This window comes from Poecilia latipinna, unplaced genomic scaffold (genome assembly GCF_001443285.1).
Source record: "Poecilia latipinna isolate Pla-1442-1.1 unplaced genomic scaffold, P_latipinna-1.0 Scaffold251, whole genome shotgun sequence".
Lineage (NCBI taxonomy): Eukaryota > Metazoa > Chordata > Actinopteri > Cyprinodontiformes > Poeciliidae > Poecilia > Poecilia latipinna.
The window spans coordinates 343,509-365,781 of NW_015112867.1; the positions used below are offsets into that span (position 1 = coordinate 343,509).

A 22,273-nucleotide genomic window follows, 5' to 3' on the forward strand; every position below is an offset into this window, starting at 1 on the left:
GATATAAACTGATTCCTAGCCAGTTTATAAGAACTGGCTAGGAACTGGCTAGGAAGGCACTAACAGCCACATGTGTCTGTTAGTGCCAGACACATGTCTGGCACTAACAATTTTAACTAAAACTCTATTTTTCAAGTTCTGCTAAAGAAAATCATCCTACTGCATGTTTCACCCACCACCATGTTTCACCATTGAGATGTTGTGTTCAGGGTGATGTGCTTTGCTATGTTTGTATTCAGGGCAGAAAATATAATTTTGATCTCATCTGATCAGAGCAAAGTCCTTCAACATGTTTTGCTGTGTCCTTGTGCTGGGAAATGAGCCAAGTCTAGTCTCAAGGTGGCCCAGCATCATCTCACATAAAGTATTAGCTAACATATTACTGAATAAATAACAGGAAAAGGAAAGAACTCCAACATTACATAAACCAAACTGTATGAGAAGCAGCGCTGTGAACAGTCCATAAAAGTGGAATGTGTTTGCACACACTGCCACATGTAAGTGAAGCATTGTAAAGTGCTGTACATGTCTCATCTGGAGCCTTTGAGGTTAGAATGAAGACATTTAAATGATTTATGATGTAAACCAGTTTTCACACACACTCCCTGCTACTCCTCCTTCCACTCACAACACTTTCTGAGGCCTGCCTCTCTCCGTCCTGAGCCAATTGTAATGCTCCAAGCAGGCGAGCCTTCACAGGGCCAATCCCCTGATTTGACGGGTTCCCAGCTTGTGATCATGTGACGGTTAAGTGATCCGCCAGGCCTTCAAAGTGAGTGAGTGCATGAATGTGTGTGTGTGTGTGTGTGTGTGTGTGTGTAAGAGAGAGAGGGAGGGAAAGAGAGAGAGGCATAAGGATATGCAAAGAGCAAAGCTCGTGTGTTGGAGTTGCACTGCCAATGCGTGCTGTTACGCACAGAAACCTTCGTCCAGAACTGGAGCGCACGGTGCGAAGGAGCTGGGTTTAGTTTCCTTGCATTGACAGGTGAGCTCATTTTGCTTTTAACCAAAAATGCATGACCTCTTATGCACTGATGAGTAAATAGAAACTTGTGTCATCTAGAAACTTGAGCAACATGAGCTTCTGACTGTTCTCTTTCTGGTGAAAAAACACCAAACTTTGAACAAATGTCTTGGTTTTTCATTAAACCAAAGCCTAACTGAGATTGTGGTTGGACTTGCAGTCTCAGGCTGCAGGGTTGAACATGCCACGAATGCTGAGGAGAAACCCTTCAGGTCAAACCCCACGGTGCTGTTAAAGAGAGCATCCTGCTGTCAAAGCCCTTTTTTGATGTTCCACACCCGTAGAGTTACTGCAGGACAAATGACTTCAGTCTTGGCCAAAATGAGGTGTACTCTCTCCTCGCAAACTTTTTCCCCTTCCATGAGGCATAGCCACAGCTGCAGACCCCCCTCCTCTGGCGATCCATGTAATTTGATGTTACCCCCAAATGTAACCGCCTTCATAAGATCTCAAATTACTGAATGTGAAATTGAATACAAATTTATTTGAGTTAAGCACTGTGTAGTTGTGTCAGCCACTTGAATTAAACATCAGATTTTACTTGAGACATGTGGAGCCTTTCATAGAAACTGTTTTTCTTCTTTATAGGAAACAGCCTTACAGAAAGAGGGGAAGGCGGAGGCAGTCCTTTCAGTTCTCAGACACTATTGAGGATTTCATATGGATTTCAGACTCATGTTAAACATCAGGGCCACTCATTTCCTCCAAAGCCATCTGATGTCTAGTATTTTTAATCCGTGTAAATGTAGTGGCAGAGCATTGTTCCTGAGCTGCTGGGTGCATAAAAATAGAGAATAAATCCTTTGCTCATGGATCATCCTACTGAAACTCTGCGTATTCTAAACTGATTTGACATATGAATGCACTGTGTGGTCAGTCTGCAGGAAGTTAGAAGATTATTTTCCTCATTCTAATCTCACAGTGCAAGAAAATCTCTATTGCTCAGATTAGCATGAATTAAGGACCATGAAGGGAGACAAATAGAAACACTGTTCAGTGACCATGTGGCTTTAATCTTAAAAGTGGTGAGAAAAGAGGAACGCCTGTCTCCACATGGTCAGCTTGAAGCCTGGACCAGCAGCTGCAAATTCGACACACACATTCATACACATGCACACACACACACACATTCCAGTTCCCTAACATGTGGTTGCCTTCCCTTTTGAAGTGCCATAAGTTTGCAGAGCTTCCAAACAAGCAGCAGGTATTTGACAGGGACCAGAAAGGTATAATAATTTTTAGTCTGGTGGTTTGCTGTGTAATGAAGGACCCCAAAGGGACTACTGTGTACCTCACAGTATGACCACACTCAGTGTAGCTGTGGTGTGATTAGAAATGCCTAACTCAAACTGATATATCCAAAGTCTGTTTGTTGGTCAAACTGGGAACTCCGTTGTACTCAACCATGGTGCAACTTGCATGTTAGGCCATATCCAGGCCTCTTTGGAATCACTTTTGAGAAGTCTAGTAAAACTTGTGTCATTGTTAAATATTTGTTTCTTTTACAGAAAAAAGAAAAGAATCTTCATCAACAGTTTGATCGTCAGTGCCCAGCAAAGTCAGCAGTCATCAATCCCCACAGGAATGGTTGATCACTTGCCACTTGGTGAGGAGACCTTCCTGTATTATTCCTGCTCTCCAGGGTCCGACTACGGGTGCGCGTCTCGCTACACCAAGGGTGGTGTTTCGCAGGGCATCATGGTGACTGATGCGGGCACCTATCAGCACCACCCTTACCAAGGGCTGACGCTCTCCTCCTCGCCTTGCCTCTCTGAAGATGACCTCAGCGACTCCTCCAGCCCGCGCTCCTCCCTCTGCTCCAGCCCCGAGTCCACATCTTCAGCATCACGGAGCGTTTTTTGCTCTAGCTATGAAAGCAGGAGCAACAGGAGCAGTGGGTGCTCCAACTCATCAGGAGGAGAGAATCAAGAGAGTCTTCTGGACCTCCTTCTCTCACAGGCCTCCCTTACAACCTCATTCAGCTCCAGTAGCGGCAACATTTCTGTTTCCTCCTCTCTTTCCTTCTCTTCTCCAGCTTCCTCTACCTCCTCATCTCCATCATCCCCTTTTTTGCCCATGGGCCTAGCATGGGAGCCCAAGAGGGAGCAGCGAATTGGAGTCCAGCAGCACTTGACCAAAGAGGAGTGCTTTGAGTTCCCAGTTTTCCTTGATGAGCTGCAGGATCCTGAAGCACTCCTCTTTCAGCCAACTCTAGAGGAGATTGAAGAGTTCCTTGAAGAGAACATGATGGTAGCAATGGAGAAGGAAGAGAATGGGAGTGATGAGGAAATGTCACCTCCCATGTCTATGTCAGATGATACGGAATCAGAGGGTTCAATGACACTCGCAGCAAAACCTGAATCACAATCCCAGAACTCAGATCAAACTGTCCCTGTGGCCTCCAAGTCAGAGGCTAAGTATGCTGCATGTGCATCAGATACAGGCAGCTCACCAGTGACAGAAGGCAATAGCTGTGTAACTACTTCCACTGACAGTTGTGTTGATGGGATCAAGAAGGAAGACTGTGGATCACTAACACCTTTGACACCAGAAAGTGCTACCATTGCCTCAAGTGTGCCCGTCATCCTCCAAATCCAGCCCATACAGGTCAAACAAGAACCAAATTCCAGTGCTGCATCAGACACCATCCCGGATCAGTCCCATAAAACCCATTCCCAACCAACTGAATCCCCATCGTCTATCAAAATTGCCCAGCTCCTGGTCAACATCCAGGGGCAGACATTTGCTTTAGTGCCTCAGTTGCTTTCCCCTGCAACAACTAACTCAGGCAAAACAGGGAGCACTGCTCCATCCAAATTCGTCCGAATTGCACCAGTGCCCATTGCAGCCAAACCCAATGGGCTTGCGGAAGCGACGTTAGGCCTAGGAGGTTCGGCAGCGGGTGTCCTTACCGGAAGTCAGCGGTACCAGAAGAGCACAGTGGCAGACCTCATCAAAATGCACAAGTGCACATTTCCTGGCTGTAATAAGATGTACACCAAGAGTAGCCACCTCAAAGCACATCTGAGAAGACACACAGGGGAGAAACCCTTTGCATGCACGTGGCCTGGCTGTGGATGGAGGTGAGCAAACCAATGTTGATATATTAGTGCGAAAGTGACTCATGTGCCAACAAATACCTATCATTAAACTGAAAGATGGACAGGAAGTGGGCAGTGTTATGCTACATAAGATAGCATAGCTATGAATTCTGCCAAGATTGACATAAATACTAATTGTGCCAAGCTATGCTACGTTTGCCAGCTACTTTGTGTGGGGTGGAGTCACACTGGCCATTTCTGCTTAGAACTAGACCAAACATAGTCCTGCAGTTTCAAAGTAGGCAACAATTTTACCTCCATCATCACTTTTTCCATACCTTTACACTTCCCCACATCTGATATTACAGTAAACAAGGTTATCAACTTCCACTCCATATGGGACCATATAAATTAATTCACAGACATCTGTTGATAAAATGCTACTCAATCTGGAGAGTTTATTACATGTTATAAACAAGCATATCAACAGTGCCTTGTTTTGCTGAGTAATTATAGATAAGAAGTGACAAACTGTTTTCCTGTCCTGTTGTCCTTTTTATGTAAGCTCTATTGCACTGGCAGATTGCCATACCTTTCAAAGAAACACTCCAAGGCAGAGTGTTTCTGCATATTCTCTTATGCAGAAAAATAGTTTGAGGAAAAAATGGTTGGATTTCAATCAGGAGGCTTATTTTGTATGGGAGCTCCACTATGGACTGTTCATTTTCAATTACAGTTTGTTCTTTTCTGCAAGCTGTGTCTCTCCCCTGCTATCAGTGTGTTTTTGAACCATGGCTAAGTTGCAGATTAGATAGGGCACCTTTTGAAGTCGTCCATAGGCAGACTTTGTCCCCTGTTAGTTATTGCACCTGTTTGCTCACCATCCACAACCACGGAATACACATTCATGCATCAAAAAGACTCTGAAGTTTTATTATATTTTGTGCCTGACATGATCACACATCCATGACACATCCACAAAGTCCGCTTTGCCAGGTTCCAGTTAGCATACTACGCTGGAATCAAAGCCTCCATCTGAGTAGAAACATCCTATTTGTACTTTAACTCCAGGTTAATTCCGCCAACTTCTGAACTCCCGGTCAATAAATCCACCCTCTAAAGGTACATTAAGGGCTCAAGGCTATACACAGAGTCTTGTGTATCTGCATTGCTACTGACAGGGTCAAGATAGGGTAAGAGTCAGGATCTTGGTCCAATCATAATAACAAGGACTCATGTTTAGGATTAACATAATATTTGGGAATAGAGTAAAAAGTAACTCTAATGATTCTATACCACTGTTTATGTTTGGTTTAGTTAAAGAAGCTCCAGTGTCATCAGTGAATATGGATATTGGTTCCTTTAAACATTGAACATGGTTTAAAAAAACTGCACTGTACTTACACTTTCCAGATGTCACAATTCACAATTTATGTTATTTTTTATTGTCCTGTGTCTAAGAGGTTAGAAAATATAGTTATCTAGGTCTATCGGCTGTCTAGAGATAAGAGATTAATTAAAAGACAAATGTACAGTGAGGAAATATCATACAGTTGGAGCACTTTTCTCCAGAGAATGGCTTTGAGATTGAACAATTCAAATCTGAAGTTTTTATTTATGAGGTTTGGACTGACTGGAGGAAAATGTTCTGACTTCCTGATTATCTTGTACCAATATTCTTTAGATTAAGAGGAAAGGCTCTGTACTCAGTGAATGGCTGACTTATGTATCAGGAGTATGTACATTTGACAATATACATCAGTTGAGCACAAACCAACAGCATTATCCCTGATTGTATGTGACAGAGCTCACTGCTTGGCTCAGTAAAAAACAAGGCATTAACCTCCAGCAAATAGACTGCATTAAGCACTGTAATCTTTTCATAAATCCAAGCACACAATGTCTGATTATGAGTAATGTGATCACATCTGTCACCATTCACTCACTCTGTCCTTCCACCATTGATGAAACATTCCCGGAAAGAGAAAGGCTTAGTTTGTGATACAGGATTTCTTTGGGATATATTTGCATGTGTGAACTTTTTCTTAGTTGATATGTCAAACAAATTACACATTTATTGGAGATGAAATGTTCCATATCTTGGTTTTTTAGAGTTAGCATGGCCTGAATTAACATCATTTTGTCTAGTTAGGTAAAAAAAAGAAAATCCACTGACTGTAGTTTAGTTTTTGCATAGCAACAGGATCATTCAAAAGAAAAGGCAGGAATCATTTCTAAATAATTTCTCTTGGTCAGTGTTTTACTGAAGAATGAAGAAAAAAAACAGGAAAAGTGCTGCTGTTGTGTTTGTATGTACCAGCTAAACACATGAGTCATCTCATTCATCCAGATTTAACCCATCCTGTTTTGTTGTTGCAGTGTGTGTATCAGAACCCGCCTTAGTTGTGTGAGATTTATGACAGGCACAGCTTGAACATCATGTTACCATAGCATATGGTTATGAATTTTAATTCTTAACCATATGCTATCCAATGCAGATATTAGACTGTCCACCTAGGAAGAAAAATCAATGTAAAACAAGGATACATTTTAAGTGCTCTCTTATATTGTGGGGAAAAATAGCAAAAGTATAGGGTACTGGAAACATAGGCTTTTAAATCAAAATGCTACCATGAACTACACACTATACATGGTTTAAAAAAATCATTTCAGAAGGGTACTGTTTTTGTCTAGAGAAAAAAGGACATCTCCATTTGTGATTGTCCCTGCCTGTCTGTTTAAATGGACAACCATGTCTCAGTATGTTTGCAGTTGTGTCATACTCTTTCCACTGTCAGTTGATGGATTATCTATTGTGCAACTTTTCTTTGACATAGAAAGCCCTCCTGGACTCGTGTTTCTGTGTCTGGATCCAGAGTTGTGTTTTGGTGGTGGTCTGTTTCTCTGGGGGTTTTCTTTCCTTTGTCCATCTAAATGCATGCTCAGTATGAGGGATTGCTGCAAAGTTAACACATCAGTGCAATCAACTATTGCAAATTCTAGTGCAGGAGCAGAGATACCTGCACACTGAGTGACTCGATGCAATTAGCAGGACTCAGAGGGGGTCCAACTACAAAATCCAAACACTTGGGTTTTTGATTAAATCACACATCCTATGTAGTATTTGTAAAGGCAATTGGTAACATTGGATTATATTGGACCAAATGGGGTTGAATTTGCATGCCTGCTATGCTTGTAAGCATATTTTCAAACATCTTTGTGGTGTTCTCCTTCCACTTCCCAATGCTACATCACTTTGTTCTGGTCTCTCACACAAAATCCCCCCAAAATCCATTCCAAAATGTGGAAAAGTTTACATATCAATGGTCTGCACTCCAGTATAATTCAAAACGAATACATTTCCAAAACTTATGTAAGAAAAATACAACATTTTTGGCCAAACATCATGTAGTTTTATGTATTTCAGACATTCAGGTCTCTGTTCCTTTTGGGAACCTTCAGTACACTAAAAATGGCACCTGCACAGTGTTTGTGTGCGTGTGTGCGTGCGTGCGTGCGTGCGTGCGTGCGTGGGTGCATGTGTGCGTGCATGTGACTACAGCAATTTACTGTATTATAAAGTTGCCCCTTCACAGCCAGTTTCCTGCTGGACCAGGAAATGGACATAAACCAGTGAGGCAGGCACCCCTTACCCTCTGTAACTTTAGAAGAGCTCCCCATGTGTTGGCTCCTCTGAAGTAGAGAGAGGTGGTATTTCACTGGCTGCAGGCCAACAGGTTACTCAGTCAAAGCTGCATTTCTCTTTTCACCAAACTCTTTACCTTTCTTTTTTACATTTTGCCGTCTCATTCTGCCTTGCTGTTAGTAGTGCTATTGGACTGGATCACATACAACTTCCATGAGCTTGCAGTATTTCCAGCTCCCACCTGCTTGTAGACACTGATTCATTCTCAGCGGCTAGGCGTTGAAGCAGAGTTTGCTGTAGCAACACTGCGGCGTGTGTGTACTTGTCATCTATCATCAGGTTTGTGGCTTGTTGTCTTTGACAACTGATTAATCTGCGATCACAACACCACAATCTGAGGTGATGACAGATGTATTACAGTTTGATTTAGCAATTCATTTGGACTCTCGGAGCAAAAGCAAGAGGCAAAACGAAAGGAGAGATTTTATTCTGTACCAAAAAGTGAAGATGACGCAGCGAATACCGAATACGAATACGAGTACCAGCTGCAATGCAACTGTAACCAACCTGACTGCCCCACCTTCGGCGCTGCTTTTATGTTCGCGTAGCTGCAGAGTTGGCTTTAAGAACAAGCTGGGACAAAGCCTGCACATGTGTTTCCCACAGCACCCACACTGATATGTGTACTATGTGTCGCGCAGCAGCCACGCCAAGCTGCCTCCAGGACTCCAACCCACAATCAAAAGTGAAAAACACTTTTAGACGATCAACAGAAGTGCCCTCCACCCATGTAGCCATAAACTCCCTGACCTTGGTCACAATCCCTGAAATGTAGAGATTACAGAGCTCAGAAACCTCGACCATAAACATGGGATAATGAATTATGTCGAAAGAAAATGTTGAGTCAAATTAAAAATGAGAAACATATGAGTTTTTCATGTTTGCTGAAATGCGCCACCCTCTCTCTCCTGATGTAGCGGGTTATACTTGGACTCAGGCCTAGTGCCAGTATGTCAAGGAGCTGCACATGGTTTCTCTCATGCCCCTGCTTGAAGTTGGTTGTGCACCACTCCAGGGTTTAATGTCTGTATATGCGTCAGCCAAAGCTTACCATTGGCAAATGTAGAGCCACTTAGAGTACAGAGATTACAGGAAAACCTTTGATTTTCATCAAAGTAAAGACCTGAACTTGTTGCTTTCTTCCAGATTTATCACCTGTGGTAGAAAACATCTACTTTAGTAACTTTGGGTCTGATTTAAATAGGGATGTGCGATATTGATTAGGTATTAAATCATAATATTGTCATTGGGACATCAAATCCTAAAAAGTTGCCAAAAGCAAAATAAACAAAACTTTTTAGATGTTGCCATATATTCTCAATAAATGAGCTATAATGTCTGACCTTCCTTTTCAGCAGGTAGAATATTATATTATTAAGACTTTGTTAAACCAAAGATATTCTGCTTATATTATTTACAGTGGTAAGCATCACTAACCAAAAATTTAATTGTTAAAGCAAAAATCATAAACATTAGTTTAATGCCAAAGTGATATGGCAACACAGTATTTAGTGGGAGCTAATTCTAAAGCACTAAATTAATCTATGCTTATATTCACTATTTGCCAATGGCACATTACAACATAGATCATCACTCAACAGGGTCTAATTTGTTATAGTAAACCAACCAGAATGGTTGCGCTTCAGGAAGTGATTCTTTGGAACAGGCCTTTCACTCATGGTCTCAGTTTTATAATTGTTGAATATTGCTAACTCTGTTGCCTAACTGACCGTGGTATGATTTTAGTCGGAAAGCACCGAGGACATCAGTAGATTTTAAACTGCTTACTATTGAGATACAAGATCTTGTTCTATATTGATGCATTCTGGGTACAGAATAAACATCATTGTCTGCATCTCATCACAGGTGGAGAACATAAGGAGAGGAAACAGAATTGCTGCATAAACAGTCTTAACCCATTTCATAATAAGAGCATGGATTTAAAACTCTAGTGACTTGAATTCTGAACAGTTGATAATCATCTACAACATTTTCAAAACATCCAAGGAAAACTTTCTCTTTAGAATGTATCTGGAAAAATATATTTAGGGTAAGCTAAGTGCGCTAAATGTTTTCAAAGTTAGCGAAAATGTTTAAGTGCTAATTGAAAAATGTGTTCCATTTTTAGCAAGTTAGCGGACATGTGCCCATATCCAATTATTTTAGTAATAGTTATTAATTATAGTCACTGAATTTAAATTCTGAAATCAAGACAAAAATGGAAAAAAAAGGGAAGAGTGGACCTTGCTTCAACTAAATAAATATGTTACATCAGAAAGCAGGAAGTTTAAAATTGTTTTTTAAACCAACTATTTGGTTTAAAAAAAAAACTACTAACACACAGTTTTGCTGGACGGGAACTTTAACGAGAAGCAAACCTTCAACAATGGCACAACAATGATGGATAGTCTGGGTGGGTTTATTTCTGTTCTCAACAGGAATTGAAGCATTGGCACATTGTTATGTACGTTGCTAACAATCCTGAGTTGTTAATCAGGATTACACAGACACAAGGTGTGCTGCTTTCTGTTGACATGCAAACCAAACGTCATGTCATTGATTTTTTCAGAAAAATGAAAAACTCTCAGTTGTGTGTCATTCAAGATTGTAGGACGTCTGCAACCAATCACACTATGGTTGGTCAGGCGTTAATGCTCTGTAGATATCTTGGGTGATATCTTCAACCAGAGGGTAAAACACATGGATAGGATTGGATACAGCAGGATTTAGAAGAAAGTCTCAAAATATATGTTGGGAGTCAAAGGGTTGAATATAAAGCTACAATTGTTATTTCTCTATCAACAATCAGTTCCATGACTTTATGGATTTTAAAACAAAATCATATTATCAACACACTTCTCTTGCCTTTGGACATAAAGAACGTCTTGTGACACCCTGACTATTTGTTTTGGGAGGTTGTGGGAACCAACATACGGTAAAACAAGAGTGACTAGCTGTGCTCCCACTACTAGGATCACTTAAGTTCATTAGTGGAACACATTTACTTTGTTGACTTACGACCATAGGGCAGCGCTGTATTTATTATCAGTGCTAGACTGCAAATTGGGTAAAATTAGAAAGGCATTAGTGAAGTAGTTAACTGTACTACTTATTGGACATTTGGTGTGTGTAATGGGTTCTGATAGAGTATGAAAAAATTTTGGACCAATAACTTAATTACAAAAAACATGTTAACAAAGACTGTATTCTGTATGTCAGTCGCCGGTCAAGTTATTACAAGTCTGTCAAAAATAATAATGTTTTAAGTTGGCAAAGACTTCCAGGGTGAATTGTATTGAGTTTGAAACAACTATAATCTGTCCAAGTTGTGATTTACCACTGTAAATCAGTTATTTACTAGTGTAAATCACAACTTGGGCACCATTACCATTGCTTTTTGTTGAACAAGCTGCTTTTTTAATGCTGCTAGCTATCTGTAATATAAACTAAATAAACTAAAACACTCAGAGATTTACTGCAATTCAGAAGATTGCTGACAAATTCATAAAACGTGTAAAATTTTCATTCAGGTTTTAGCAAGTCATTTTACATTAGCAAGACAGACATAACTCTATTAATGAGCTACTATTGACCAAACTTCAACGTGCTTTTAATTTAAATCCAGCCTGTTGAGTTCTGACAGAATCTCTGTTCAGTTCAATATGAAATCTGTTATGGGAGTTAAAAACAGAAGCATGAAGCTCACTGGGGCTCCTGCTGTGTAAACTCTGCTCCAAGGATCTAAGTTAACTAAATTAAATGAATTATTGTGAAAAAAACAGGATGGTTTAAGGCAGTGGTTCCCAAACTTTTTCTCCTTGGGCCCCCCCGAGTGGTTTCCAAACTATTTCTGCCCCCCCCCCTATGGCTTACAAATAGCTGTCTGGTTGAACGATGTGTGTGAGCGAAGTGGGTGGGAGGTGGATTCTTAGAGACTCCCTGTTATGCTCAGCCCCAGCTCCAGACGAACAAGGTGGTGGGGAATCAACTTTTTGGGGGGCAAAATGAATCGTAGCTGAACATAGACAACAACACCAGTAGCCTACAAGCTACTTGTTAACAAGCTTAAGGTGCTGTATTGATATTAGCTAGTCATCTTTTAGTTAACATTACCTGTATCCAACAGCTTTACTCAACAGTCTGTTAGTTTGGGGTAAAAACTGTAAAAGTTCTTTGCGTTTTTGCTGGTTTGCTGCCGTGATTCTAACACACCTGCGTAGCTCCGCCCAGCAGCAGCAGGTCTCCTTCACTACCTCACAGGTCTAAACCCAGTGAGAGCGTCGAGCTCATGTTGCGTTTAAAGGCGGCTCGGAAAAACAGGTTACGATATGTTAACAACGGATTAAACAGTTTTATCTGCTGATAAAAGTAACAGAGGACATAGATATGGGAAATGAGGAAAACCCTACTGTATCAAATTGACAGAGGAATAACAGAGAGTTGGCCATTTGATGGTAAAAACCCAGCGCATACAGCGTTCATGTTTTGTTTTCTTTTATCCAGAGGGCTTCCCGCGCCTCCCATGCAATGGCACAGCGCCCCCTCCAGGGGGCGCACCCCACAGTTTGGGAACCTCTGGTTTAAGGCAATTGGTTTCTATTCAATTCTCTAGTAATATTAACTGATTTGGTTTAAGAGTGTAAAAGGAGTGTAAAAGCTAATGGCTTTGTCTTTAACTCAAGATAGACCTTGAACTTTGGCCTGTTCTGGGATGTTTATTCTTGTTATTCACTTTGTAAAAGGATCAACTTTAAGATTTTGGTATAAAGCACTAAACAGTCTTGGGCTGAAACAAACTTTTAAATTACTTGTCAAATATAAACCACCCTTGAGGTTTTCGGAGACCTCTGGTCCTGTTCCCAGGACCAGAACTGAACAAGGTCAGATTAGCTTTTTATGTTCCTTGAATGTGAAACAAATTCCCTGAAAACCTGAGAACAGAAACTGTTTCCTTTAAATCTAGAGTGAGAAAAATAATTGTTTACAGAAACTTTTGATCAGCTTGGGATCTAAAATTATATTACATAATTATATTTATTTTTATGTTATGTTTGTCAAATTCTTTATTCTTATTTTAATATTTCTGTTGGCTTTGTGGCAAAAAAACAAAAATAAAATTTGCATATGAATGATGCTGTGTATGCTTGGTCTTGTCTAGAAGTTGCTAAATATTATGAATAAATGTTTTTTTTTCTTTTGTTTTTTTTTTCCAATATCACAGAAGCAAGAAACAAATGAAACATTTACTCTACCATCACGTTGACAGCTTTGGGCATTTGGTGTTAAGCTGCTGTTACATTGTTTGCTATCTCAACTTGTATAATAGTATAATGATAAATATTTACTAGATGGGTTTAAAATTGAAACAATGAAAGCCAGTTTGTAGAACATCAAGTCATGCCACATCCTTGAAGTAAATGCTTTTGGTTCACCCTTTATAGAGGATGAGTGGATTAAAATTCATCACAAGAGAAGGAAGAAATACATTTAATTTGCAGTGAACTTACAGTGTCAATTTATATAATTATGTAGGATAAATGTCAGGTGGTCAGATAACTAGAGCATTTGCTGACTTAATCAGAAATTAGTAGAATACAGTCTAAACTTTCAGCATAAACAATGATTAAACCTCCGTTGGCACAGACTGAGCATCTGCATAAGGTAGCATGAGATTAAGAGGTGTTAATCTTTAATATGTGTTGCAACATTTGAGCTACGCAGTAGATTCAATTGATTTGAATCAAATTGACGTCTCAGCTGTGATGCTTACCTGACGAAACCTTTTGAAATGACTAAATATTTGCATTAGATGGTTTCGATGGCAATCCTATTGCAGCACCAGATGCGTAGAAAGGTGATACCGGTCTGTTATTTACAAAAGATGACATATGTTCCAGTGTCGTGACATCCAAGGCATAGCTGCAACCTCAAAACATGTTGATACAGACTGACCTTGAGTACAACACTGACCTGATTATTTGTATATTGACCGTATGTCAGATAAGATGAGAAAGGCAAGACATAATAACGTAAACTACATAGGTTTTTTTATGTTTTTTTGAGGATTTTCTCTTCTTTTAGGCATGGGTCTTTCGAGTAATGAGTACGCCATTTGTGGTATGCGTGTCTGGAGTGCAAATTGGCAAACGTAACCGCGAATGATGTTTTTACATCTCTGTGAATTATCACCTTCATGTCTAAAGCAGGCTGCAGCCACTGTGAAACTGATCTTTGTTACAGATTAATTTGATCTTAACAGCTTCACTAACGTATACAGATGCACATGTAGAGCGCAGAGGCACTACTCTTGTCATCCACTTAACCCTTCGCTGTCACAGCAGCTGAGCTGGCTGGAGCCCGTAGCGACCATGGCAGATCAGGACAGGAATAGACCTGGCCCAGGTTAACCGTGCTCATGTGTTGAGCTAAATATGGGATGGCTCTTTGACTTCACAGAGAAGTTGCATGCAAAGTATTACACCTCTCAGATTACCCTCATCTAAACAGACTGACAACTTTTTTTTATCTTATTGGGAAACGTGACTTAATTCAATATTTTCTTTTCAGGAAAGACTTTTTACCAAAGATTAGGTTGGTTTTTGTCTACTTTGAAGTACTTTAAATGTTTTAACACTTTTGGTCAGATTTAATTAGAAAAAAAAAATTACAAATATATAATTTTTCGCTTGATAAAATGTGGTGGATCTCATTCGTTGGTTTCTTCGCCTCAGGTTCTCCAGGTCCGATGAGCTGTCAAGGCACCGCCGCTCCCACTCCGGTGTGAAGCCGTACCAATGCATCGTCTGCGAGAAGAAGTTTGCTCGCAGCGATCACCTGTCAAAACACCTCAAAGTCCACCGCTTTCCCCGAAGCAACAGGACAGGACGCTCTGTAAATGGACCCCTCTAACCCCCGACGTGACGGAGTGACGCTCAGTGGAGGAGACGGAGGGAGGACTGGATGTCTGTGATGAAACACTGAGGAGGACAGTCCAAAAACCCTTAAAAGGCCTCAGTAAAGAGCTGTATGTGCGTGTGACACGCGTTCTTGGTACTGTGATAATTTATTGGGTAACGAGCAGAAGACTGTACAAAACTAAACAGAAAACTGTTACTTGACGCAGCAATGTCACAGGTGGAATAAGCTTTTCATATATAGAAATTTCATCCTCAAATCTTTTAGCTTATCTGTTTAGAAGACAAATTTGCTATTTTTACACTTTTAGGAGCATCTTATGAACAAATCATCCATATCAATCTTTTTTTTTTCAGTCACTGAAAAATCTCCTTTTTAAAATCCCTCTTTTTTTTTCTTTTTTTTTTTTTTTTACCTTTCTGGTAATTGTTTCTTTGAAAAGGAAAACAAATTATTGTCCAACAATGAACATGAAACATGAAAATGGAGCCAAAAAATAAGAGGATGTTACAGCAGGCTTGGTTGAATTCTTTCTCAAGGATTTCAAAGTAGCAGATGCATCAACATTCCTCAAGCTTTAAAAAGGCTTCTTTGATGCCCCAGAATCTCAAAATTGGGAAAAATGTTGAAGAAGCTCCACAAAATAACAAAGCTGTTGATTTATTGATCTCCATTGTAAATCATCACACTGTGTAATTAGCACTGGCACATAGGAAATTTTCAGTGATCTGTCCCATCGGAGAATCTCTGAGTAAATTGTGTTGTTTTACTGCAGTCTGAGTCAGTTTAATGTTGATTCTCCTCAAAAAGCTTCTATCACATCAAAACCTATTTTGATGGATGACTGTGAATTGAAGCTAAAGCTAATGGTGGATCCAAATGGTCCTGTGTGTCCGCATCACAACTTCTGTTTTACAACTTGGTGATATTTTGCCATATCATTCATAACTTTATGTAATTTCATTTGCCTCGTATCACTGTTATGAAATAGCAGTAGACCTAATCTGAATAAGCTGAAACAAAATTAGTTTTTTCTCTTCCACTGCCAAACAAAAATAGATTTTGAATGTGAACATCAGTATTATTTATCTTGTCTGACTTAGAAATCACCCCTGGTTGTCAAAATAAAGGTGATCTGCGGTGTAACTGTCCAAAGTAGAATTTAAGAGAAAAATTGGGTAAGATACTGGACCATTAAAAAATATACTGGAAAGTTCAAAAGATGGAAAGTTCATGTTTTCTAAAGAGAGGTTCTGTAAAGTTGTATGCAGTGTTAGTTTCTTTACTCTCTACTCTAGAAACAGGAGAGTTTGTACTCTGAGTACAAACTCTCAAGTTTCTGTGGTAGAAACTCTACAAGAAACTTCTAAAAAGTTTCTACGAACTTTCTACAAGTTTGTAGAAATGAAGAGACGCTCAGACAGATGGAAAACTAACAGTGAGATGCACCTTTTAGCTAGCTAGGTATTTTAAAAACCCAAACAGGAATTGTCCAGACTGACTTGGTTGTCAGGCTATGTCAGCAGATAACAACCATCTATACACCTTCGAAAGAGACACTCATTGTGAAATAGTTGACTTTTAACATCTACTTGAAAATTACATCTTGTAAAAATGAACATTTTCAGGTTTAGTTATTTGAATAAAATAAGCTAAATTAACAGCCTTCGTTATCCTTCCACTGCTCTGAGGATTATTTCACTGTTTTTACACCGTTGTTGCAATTCAGAAACTTTCTGTTAAAACTATTGCTGTTAATAACTTTGAAGAATCCCAGTGAAACAAAGCAACTGTCCCTCTAAGGCTTATAGCAGGATCATTTTTGGGGGGGAAATTTGTTTGGTTAATATCAATTATTCTGAGATCTGACCTGCAGATTTCAGTTTTTTACTAATTGCAATTTTTTATTATATATGTCTTAAACATAAAAATCAGAAATACTACAAAGAGAATCATTTTAAAACACACAGAAAATGAAGACATTAGAGGAGTATTCTCATTTATGTATCAAACCACATATGAATAACATTCAGCTGATTCCTGGTAAACCCAGATCAGAGTATATGCTGTGTTTTAAAGCATTTACTGATTGAACATAGTGGGACATTTTAGTTTTGGCGTATTTTATGGGCACAACATCAAAATTTACAACCATTGGTATTGAATCTTAGTAATAATCATGGAAAATTGGCTGATGTCAACCACTGAAACTTGGACTGGCAGAGAGTTAAAAATAAACATACAGTGTCTTGTTCATAAACCATTGGTAGAGTCACTTTAATTTGTGGAGTGTTTGGGTTCATCTTGAAAAAAATACAAAGAAACTTGAACAAATTTAACTGGAATGTTTTCTCTTTTCTTATTGGATTCGTTTAGACTGGAATTTATTGCATCACGTAACTCATCTCATTTTTTTTCCCATTAAAACAGGTTTGGGTAAACATATAAAAAAAAGCATCAATGAAATGAACATGTCATGTCTGCCTTTGTCCTTTTCTTTACGGGAACAGTGTTGGGCTTTTTGCCACATCACATTTTCCAAAAAATTAAGTTTTCCTCTTTTTTTCCCTCCTCTCTGTATGATGCCATGTATCTCTTTATCTCAGCTGAACTTAAGCCAAATGTGCCACAGCAAGGCAGGACTTGGTTTCTGTGCCATAAATGTGACAGGTGTCAGCGTTTTTTATTCACATTTAAAACAATGGTTGTTGAAAAGTTTTTTTTGTGTGTGTGTGTGTGTTCATTTTCTCAGTGATTGACGGATCTATTTGAATGTTCAGCACGTGGCCCTTGATGCTGTATGTAGAAAGTGTATTTGCTCTGTCAGGCATTCCTTCCATGCATACAGAAGACACACTTTTCTGAATGTGTATTAAAGATGTGATCCATGAATGTATGTAAATACTGTACATGCATCAGAAAGGACAACTGCTTGTAATGATATCTGTGATTGTGAAAGATTTGTTTTTTGTTTTGTTTTTTTTTGAAAATGTAGAGAAACTGTACATAACAAAATATTTTGAATATAAAAATATATATGTATACTGTAAAATAAGGAGAATATTTTTTCTGGTGTTCCTAGACCACATATGTTAAAGTGGCTCAGTGAGTATGTGAGGATATGGTTTCAGATTTACCTGACCATCTATTTTTCCAAAAACGTGCTATTACCAAGGTCATGTCAGCTGGTGAAATAGCAGCTTCTACATGATGCATCATAAAATATCTCCTGAGTTGTTTACAATATGTGGTCTGTACACACTAAAAATAAGAATTTACTCAAATTCTTATATATTTTTTGCTTTGTTCTACTATGTAAAACACATTTACAATAAAATTCTAAAGCTTAAATCCTATTGTTGTTCATCTCTAACTGATTTATAGCAACTCATATTTTGGATGTGCTTTAACTTTAATAATCCCAGTTAGATTCAGTTCCCATTTTTGCAATATGTTTCCAATATTACTGGACTTCAAATGTTTTGTTTGGCTTTCAGTTGTTTTTTTTTTCTGGTATTGTAATTCAAAGTAGAGTTCCAGGGTTTCCAGGTGTGAAAAAGTTATGAAATGGAAAACAGAATATAGAAATATATTTGTGTTTGAAGAATTTACTCCTTAATCTGTGAGTTTAGCCAATCCTGTTTCAAAAAGTGATTGAAAAGCTCTACTGAAGGTCCAAACTTTGATGTTTAAAGTCCTTAAGGGCACAAAACACATTTTTATGTAAAAAAGAAAAGAAAAAAAAGAAAAAAATATATATTTATATCATCAGGATCGTCAGACTGATTTAGATCAGTTCAAATGTTTAAATTTTGGCACAGCAGTGGAGTTTTCTTGGCTAAATGCTCATTTGTGAACTTTGTTGCCTTTAGTTTCTGTATGTTAGAACCAATGTTCCTACTCAGCATGAATTTCATGTATTTAAGCAAGTACAGCTTGGCCCACATTTGATTAGTAAATCAGTGGATTGAATTGATTTTTGTAAAATGCCTTGAGATGACATGTTCCAAATTGGCACTATATAAATAGACTGAACTGAATTGAACGTGAGTTCAGTCAGTGAATCAAAATGTTAAAATCGAGGTTTGGTTTGGCAAATTTAAAATAAAGCATGTCAAATTAATACCAATATGAAAACAACTCCATTTACTCCTTATTAACTGACTTTTGCACGGTAGGAAATGTTATAAGGAAAAGAAATTAGGAAAATCTCATTTTTTTCATTATTAAGGACAAGAAATCTATAAAACAATTTCTATATATTTAAAATAAAATTGTGTAGTTCTGCATTGTTTTCTTGATGTTTTACAATAAACAAAACACAATATTTATATTTAAAACCTTTTTAAAAAGTGTACATCTGCATCAGCTTCCTTTCTTGACTTTTTGCGCCTAATTTTTTTTGAGGACAGCACTTCTGAGACTCCTGTTCTAAGAAGTCTGAATAAGATGTTTTGACATAAAGAATGTGTAGGAACCCTGGACCTGCCTTTTGAAGGCAGAATTTGGTACAATTAAATACCTGATTTGTATCAGAAATGGTTCTTTACAAGCATGATAGTCTCTAAAACAGTCTAACCGCGGTTTGCTTTCACACAGAACTGTGGCAAACGAACCAAACCCTGAGAAAAACCTGTTCTCACCTCCCCCACCCCTCCTTCGCCTGTGGGGGCACTGCAGCAAGAACCACTTAAAGAAACAACACGAAAACCTCAGAAGAAGACACTGAACGCAACTTCCTTCTTCATAAAATGTAAACAAAAATGGCGTGGTCTCAAGAGTTTAGCAGATGTTCAATAGACCCTTTTCACATGACGTCACACACCTTCCGTTTTGGCTCGAAGCTGTGTATCCTTTAGTTAGCTAGCTAACTACGTGACATAACTGTTCCTTAACCAGAACTTTTTACTGTTTTTGAACTATAACGTTTTAGGCTCTAATCTTGATCAGATTCTTAAATTATAGACTGGAGTTGCCACTCATCCCATAAAATAGGGGTTTGTTTGTTATAAGCAGAGATGTCCGGTGCTGCTTTGTAATGCCTTCCTCTAATCGGACCACTTTTTCGGTAACGAATAATCTAACGAGTTCGTATTTCAAATCCAGTAAGCAGATTAAAGTTACTTATCCAAATCACTGTGCATTAATATTTTCTTTTGTATTTATTTTTATTCCTTCTGTGCGTCTTTGGGAGAGACTCTGTGACAGTTAGCAGCGACAGAAACATGAACAGTGCATGGAGATGCGCATTTTGTTGCTGGAAAAACAGAAATGTCGTCAAGCCGTGATTTGTGGCTTTTGTCTTGTTTTTTCTAAACTCATAAAAAATAATGATTCACCGGTCGCGTTTTTTGGGGGACTTGTGTTTGAACGTGAAGTTGCTCATTTGAGCTTGGAAATGAGCAGAGATACATAATCAGCCCCAATATTTAAAATACTATTCTAAACAACGTTGTTGGAAGCTGTCCTTTATTTTCCATTAATACAGAAAATGAACCTCTAAACGTTCCATCACTAACTGTGGCTAAAGCTGCTGCTAGCTGGTTTACTCATGATCGGAGGCTGGTTCCTTTGAATACAGCTGGAGTATGGTAAATTGACAATGACTAATAACGGTTATCTAACACGTAAACACTGTTTTATAAAACAGAAAGTGAACCTCTAAACGTTACAGCACTGACGGAGAGTTTATTTTTTCCTAAATGTGGCTAAAGCTGCTGCTAGGTGGTTTACTCTCCGATCGGAGGCTGTTTATTTTATACACAGTGACTTTACAATGATTAATAACAGCTATCTAACACTTAGATGCTGTTATTATTAAACTTACCTTTTATTATATCCTTAAGATTATGAGAATGCGGGAATTTTTCAGCTTGGTTCCCAAGGCAAAATCACACCGGAAGTAAAGACACCCAGGTTTGAGTTATGGCGGCCATTGTCTGACGTCACTGTGAAAAGGGTCTATTTGTCTTTTTTGTCGGCTGTTTGTTTTGGCTGTGTTTACCCAGAAGGCTTTGCGCTGTACCTCACTCCCTGCGTTTGGAGCAGTCTCCAGTCTACATCTGCATTTGAACCCCACCAGAGTTCACTTCAACCGAACCGAGACCCAGGTCTGTATATTTATATTTATATTTAACAGCGATAAACAGTAAAACTATGACAGGAAAAATTATTAAAATATAAAGTGATCTAAAACTGTTAGTTTGATGTGAAGTTACTGTATAAATGTATGTGTGAAAACAGTCATTTGAACAATTTTCCTCTGAGAAGCTTTTGTTTTTTTTTTTTTGTTTTTTTTACGAAAATTTCCATAAAGTTTATAATGGTAAAGCTTTGTAATTTTTCCATTTATTTGTTGGGGAAAAAAAAAATACAAGTTTTAAAATACTTTATAGCTATGCCTGGATATCAATGTATCCTGTAATATGACATGGCAATAGAAATACATTAATTATTCATTATAGCATGATATGTCAAAACTCAGAGTTGAAAGAAAGTGTTGTAAGTTTTTAGTGTCATTATTCAGAACCACAACTAACACAGTTATCTTTCAGATCCTCTGCCCATATGAGAAACCGCCACTTCTTACAATTATTAAAATTGAACTGAACAAATATTAATTTAAAATTCAGTTCAAACACAATTTGAGATTTCTGGATCCTTTATTCTGTTTGTAGAAACCCCAAAAGGTGCATTTTCAGTTTCATTTTGACATTGGGACTGAATTAGAATTAAACAGGGATAAGTCTAGCCACTTTTAAGCTAGTCAAACATAAAATTAATTAAAAAAAACACTTAGCTAGTCTTATTCTATTTGGAGTCTAAAAGAAAGTTGTTGTTTTTTTTTTGCTACAGGTTAAATATTAGTTGCTCATAAACTTTCAACGGAATTTGAAGTGAAAAATTCAATGTTTTTAACATCTTTAAAAGATTTATTAAAAGGTAAATAGGTAAAGATCCACATATTCAGTGACTGCTGCTGGTTTCGAGAAATATTTTAATAGTAACACAGTCCAATAAAATGCTTAGATGTGTGTGTCTCAGAAGTAGACCCAAACAGACTGTTTCCCGGAAAGTTGCATAAGAAAGAAATCAGGAACACGTGAGCTTATGTCAGTATAAAATTTGGACCACATGGTAAATTTGCATGGAAATTATACCCCATTCTCTGGTCTTCCTATTTGCAGATATTTTTCCTCAAACCACTACACCCGCATCCCCTGACAGCCCCCCACCCTAAGCCTCTTCAACAACACTTTGAAGAGTGGATGTTTCTTGGCATGCATTTGCTGAGTCATTGTGGAAAAGCATAAAGGTGGCCTTTACGAAAGAGGTAGCAACTAACACCAAAACAAAAAAAACCCGGGTGTCCCTGACTGCGCCGCTGTTGTCTCTAGACGTAGATCATGTTGATTTACGAGCCAGAGCTGCTTTAGAGGCACTCTGGGATTCAGCAGGAGGAGTTAATTCAACACATCTGGCCCTAAACTACCCTCCACACTCAAAAACGGGGCTCGTTTTTTTTTTTTTTTTTTTTTTTTTTGTGTCCCAGGGGCTAATTTTTTTTTGGGGGGGGGGAAAAAAAAA

At 38.5% G+C, this 22,273-nt stretch overlaps 1 protein-coding gene across 1 annotated transcript; it reads left to right on the forward strand.

The window, feature by feature from the left end:
* The first annotated feature begins 799 nt into the window (after window positions 1–799).
* Window positions 800–14,861, forward strand: LOC106947666 (Krueppel-like factor 15). The gene is made up of 3 exons (XM_015032816.1): window positions 800–985; window positions 2,533–4,107; window positions 14,503–14,861. Exons 2-3 carry the CDS (start codon window positions 2,609–2,611, stop codon window positions 14,678–14,680), a joined length of 1,677 nt encoding a protein of 558 aa, XP_014888302.1. The 5' UTR covers window positions 800–985; window positions 2,533–2,608; the 3' UTR covers window positions 14,681–14,861.
* The last annotated feature ends 7,412 nt before the right edge of the window (window positions 14,862–22,273 follow it).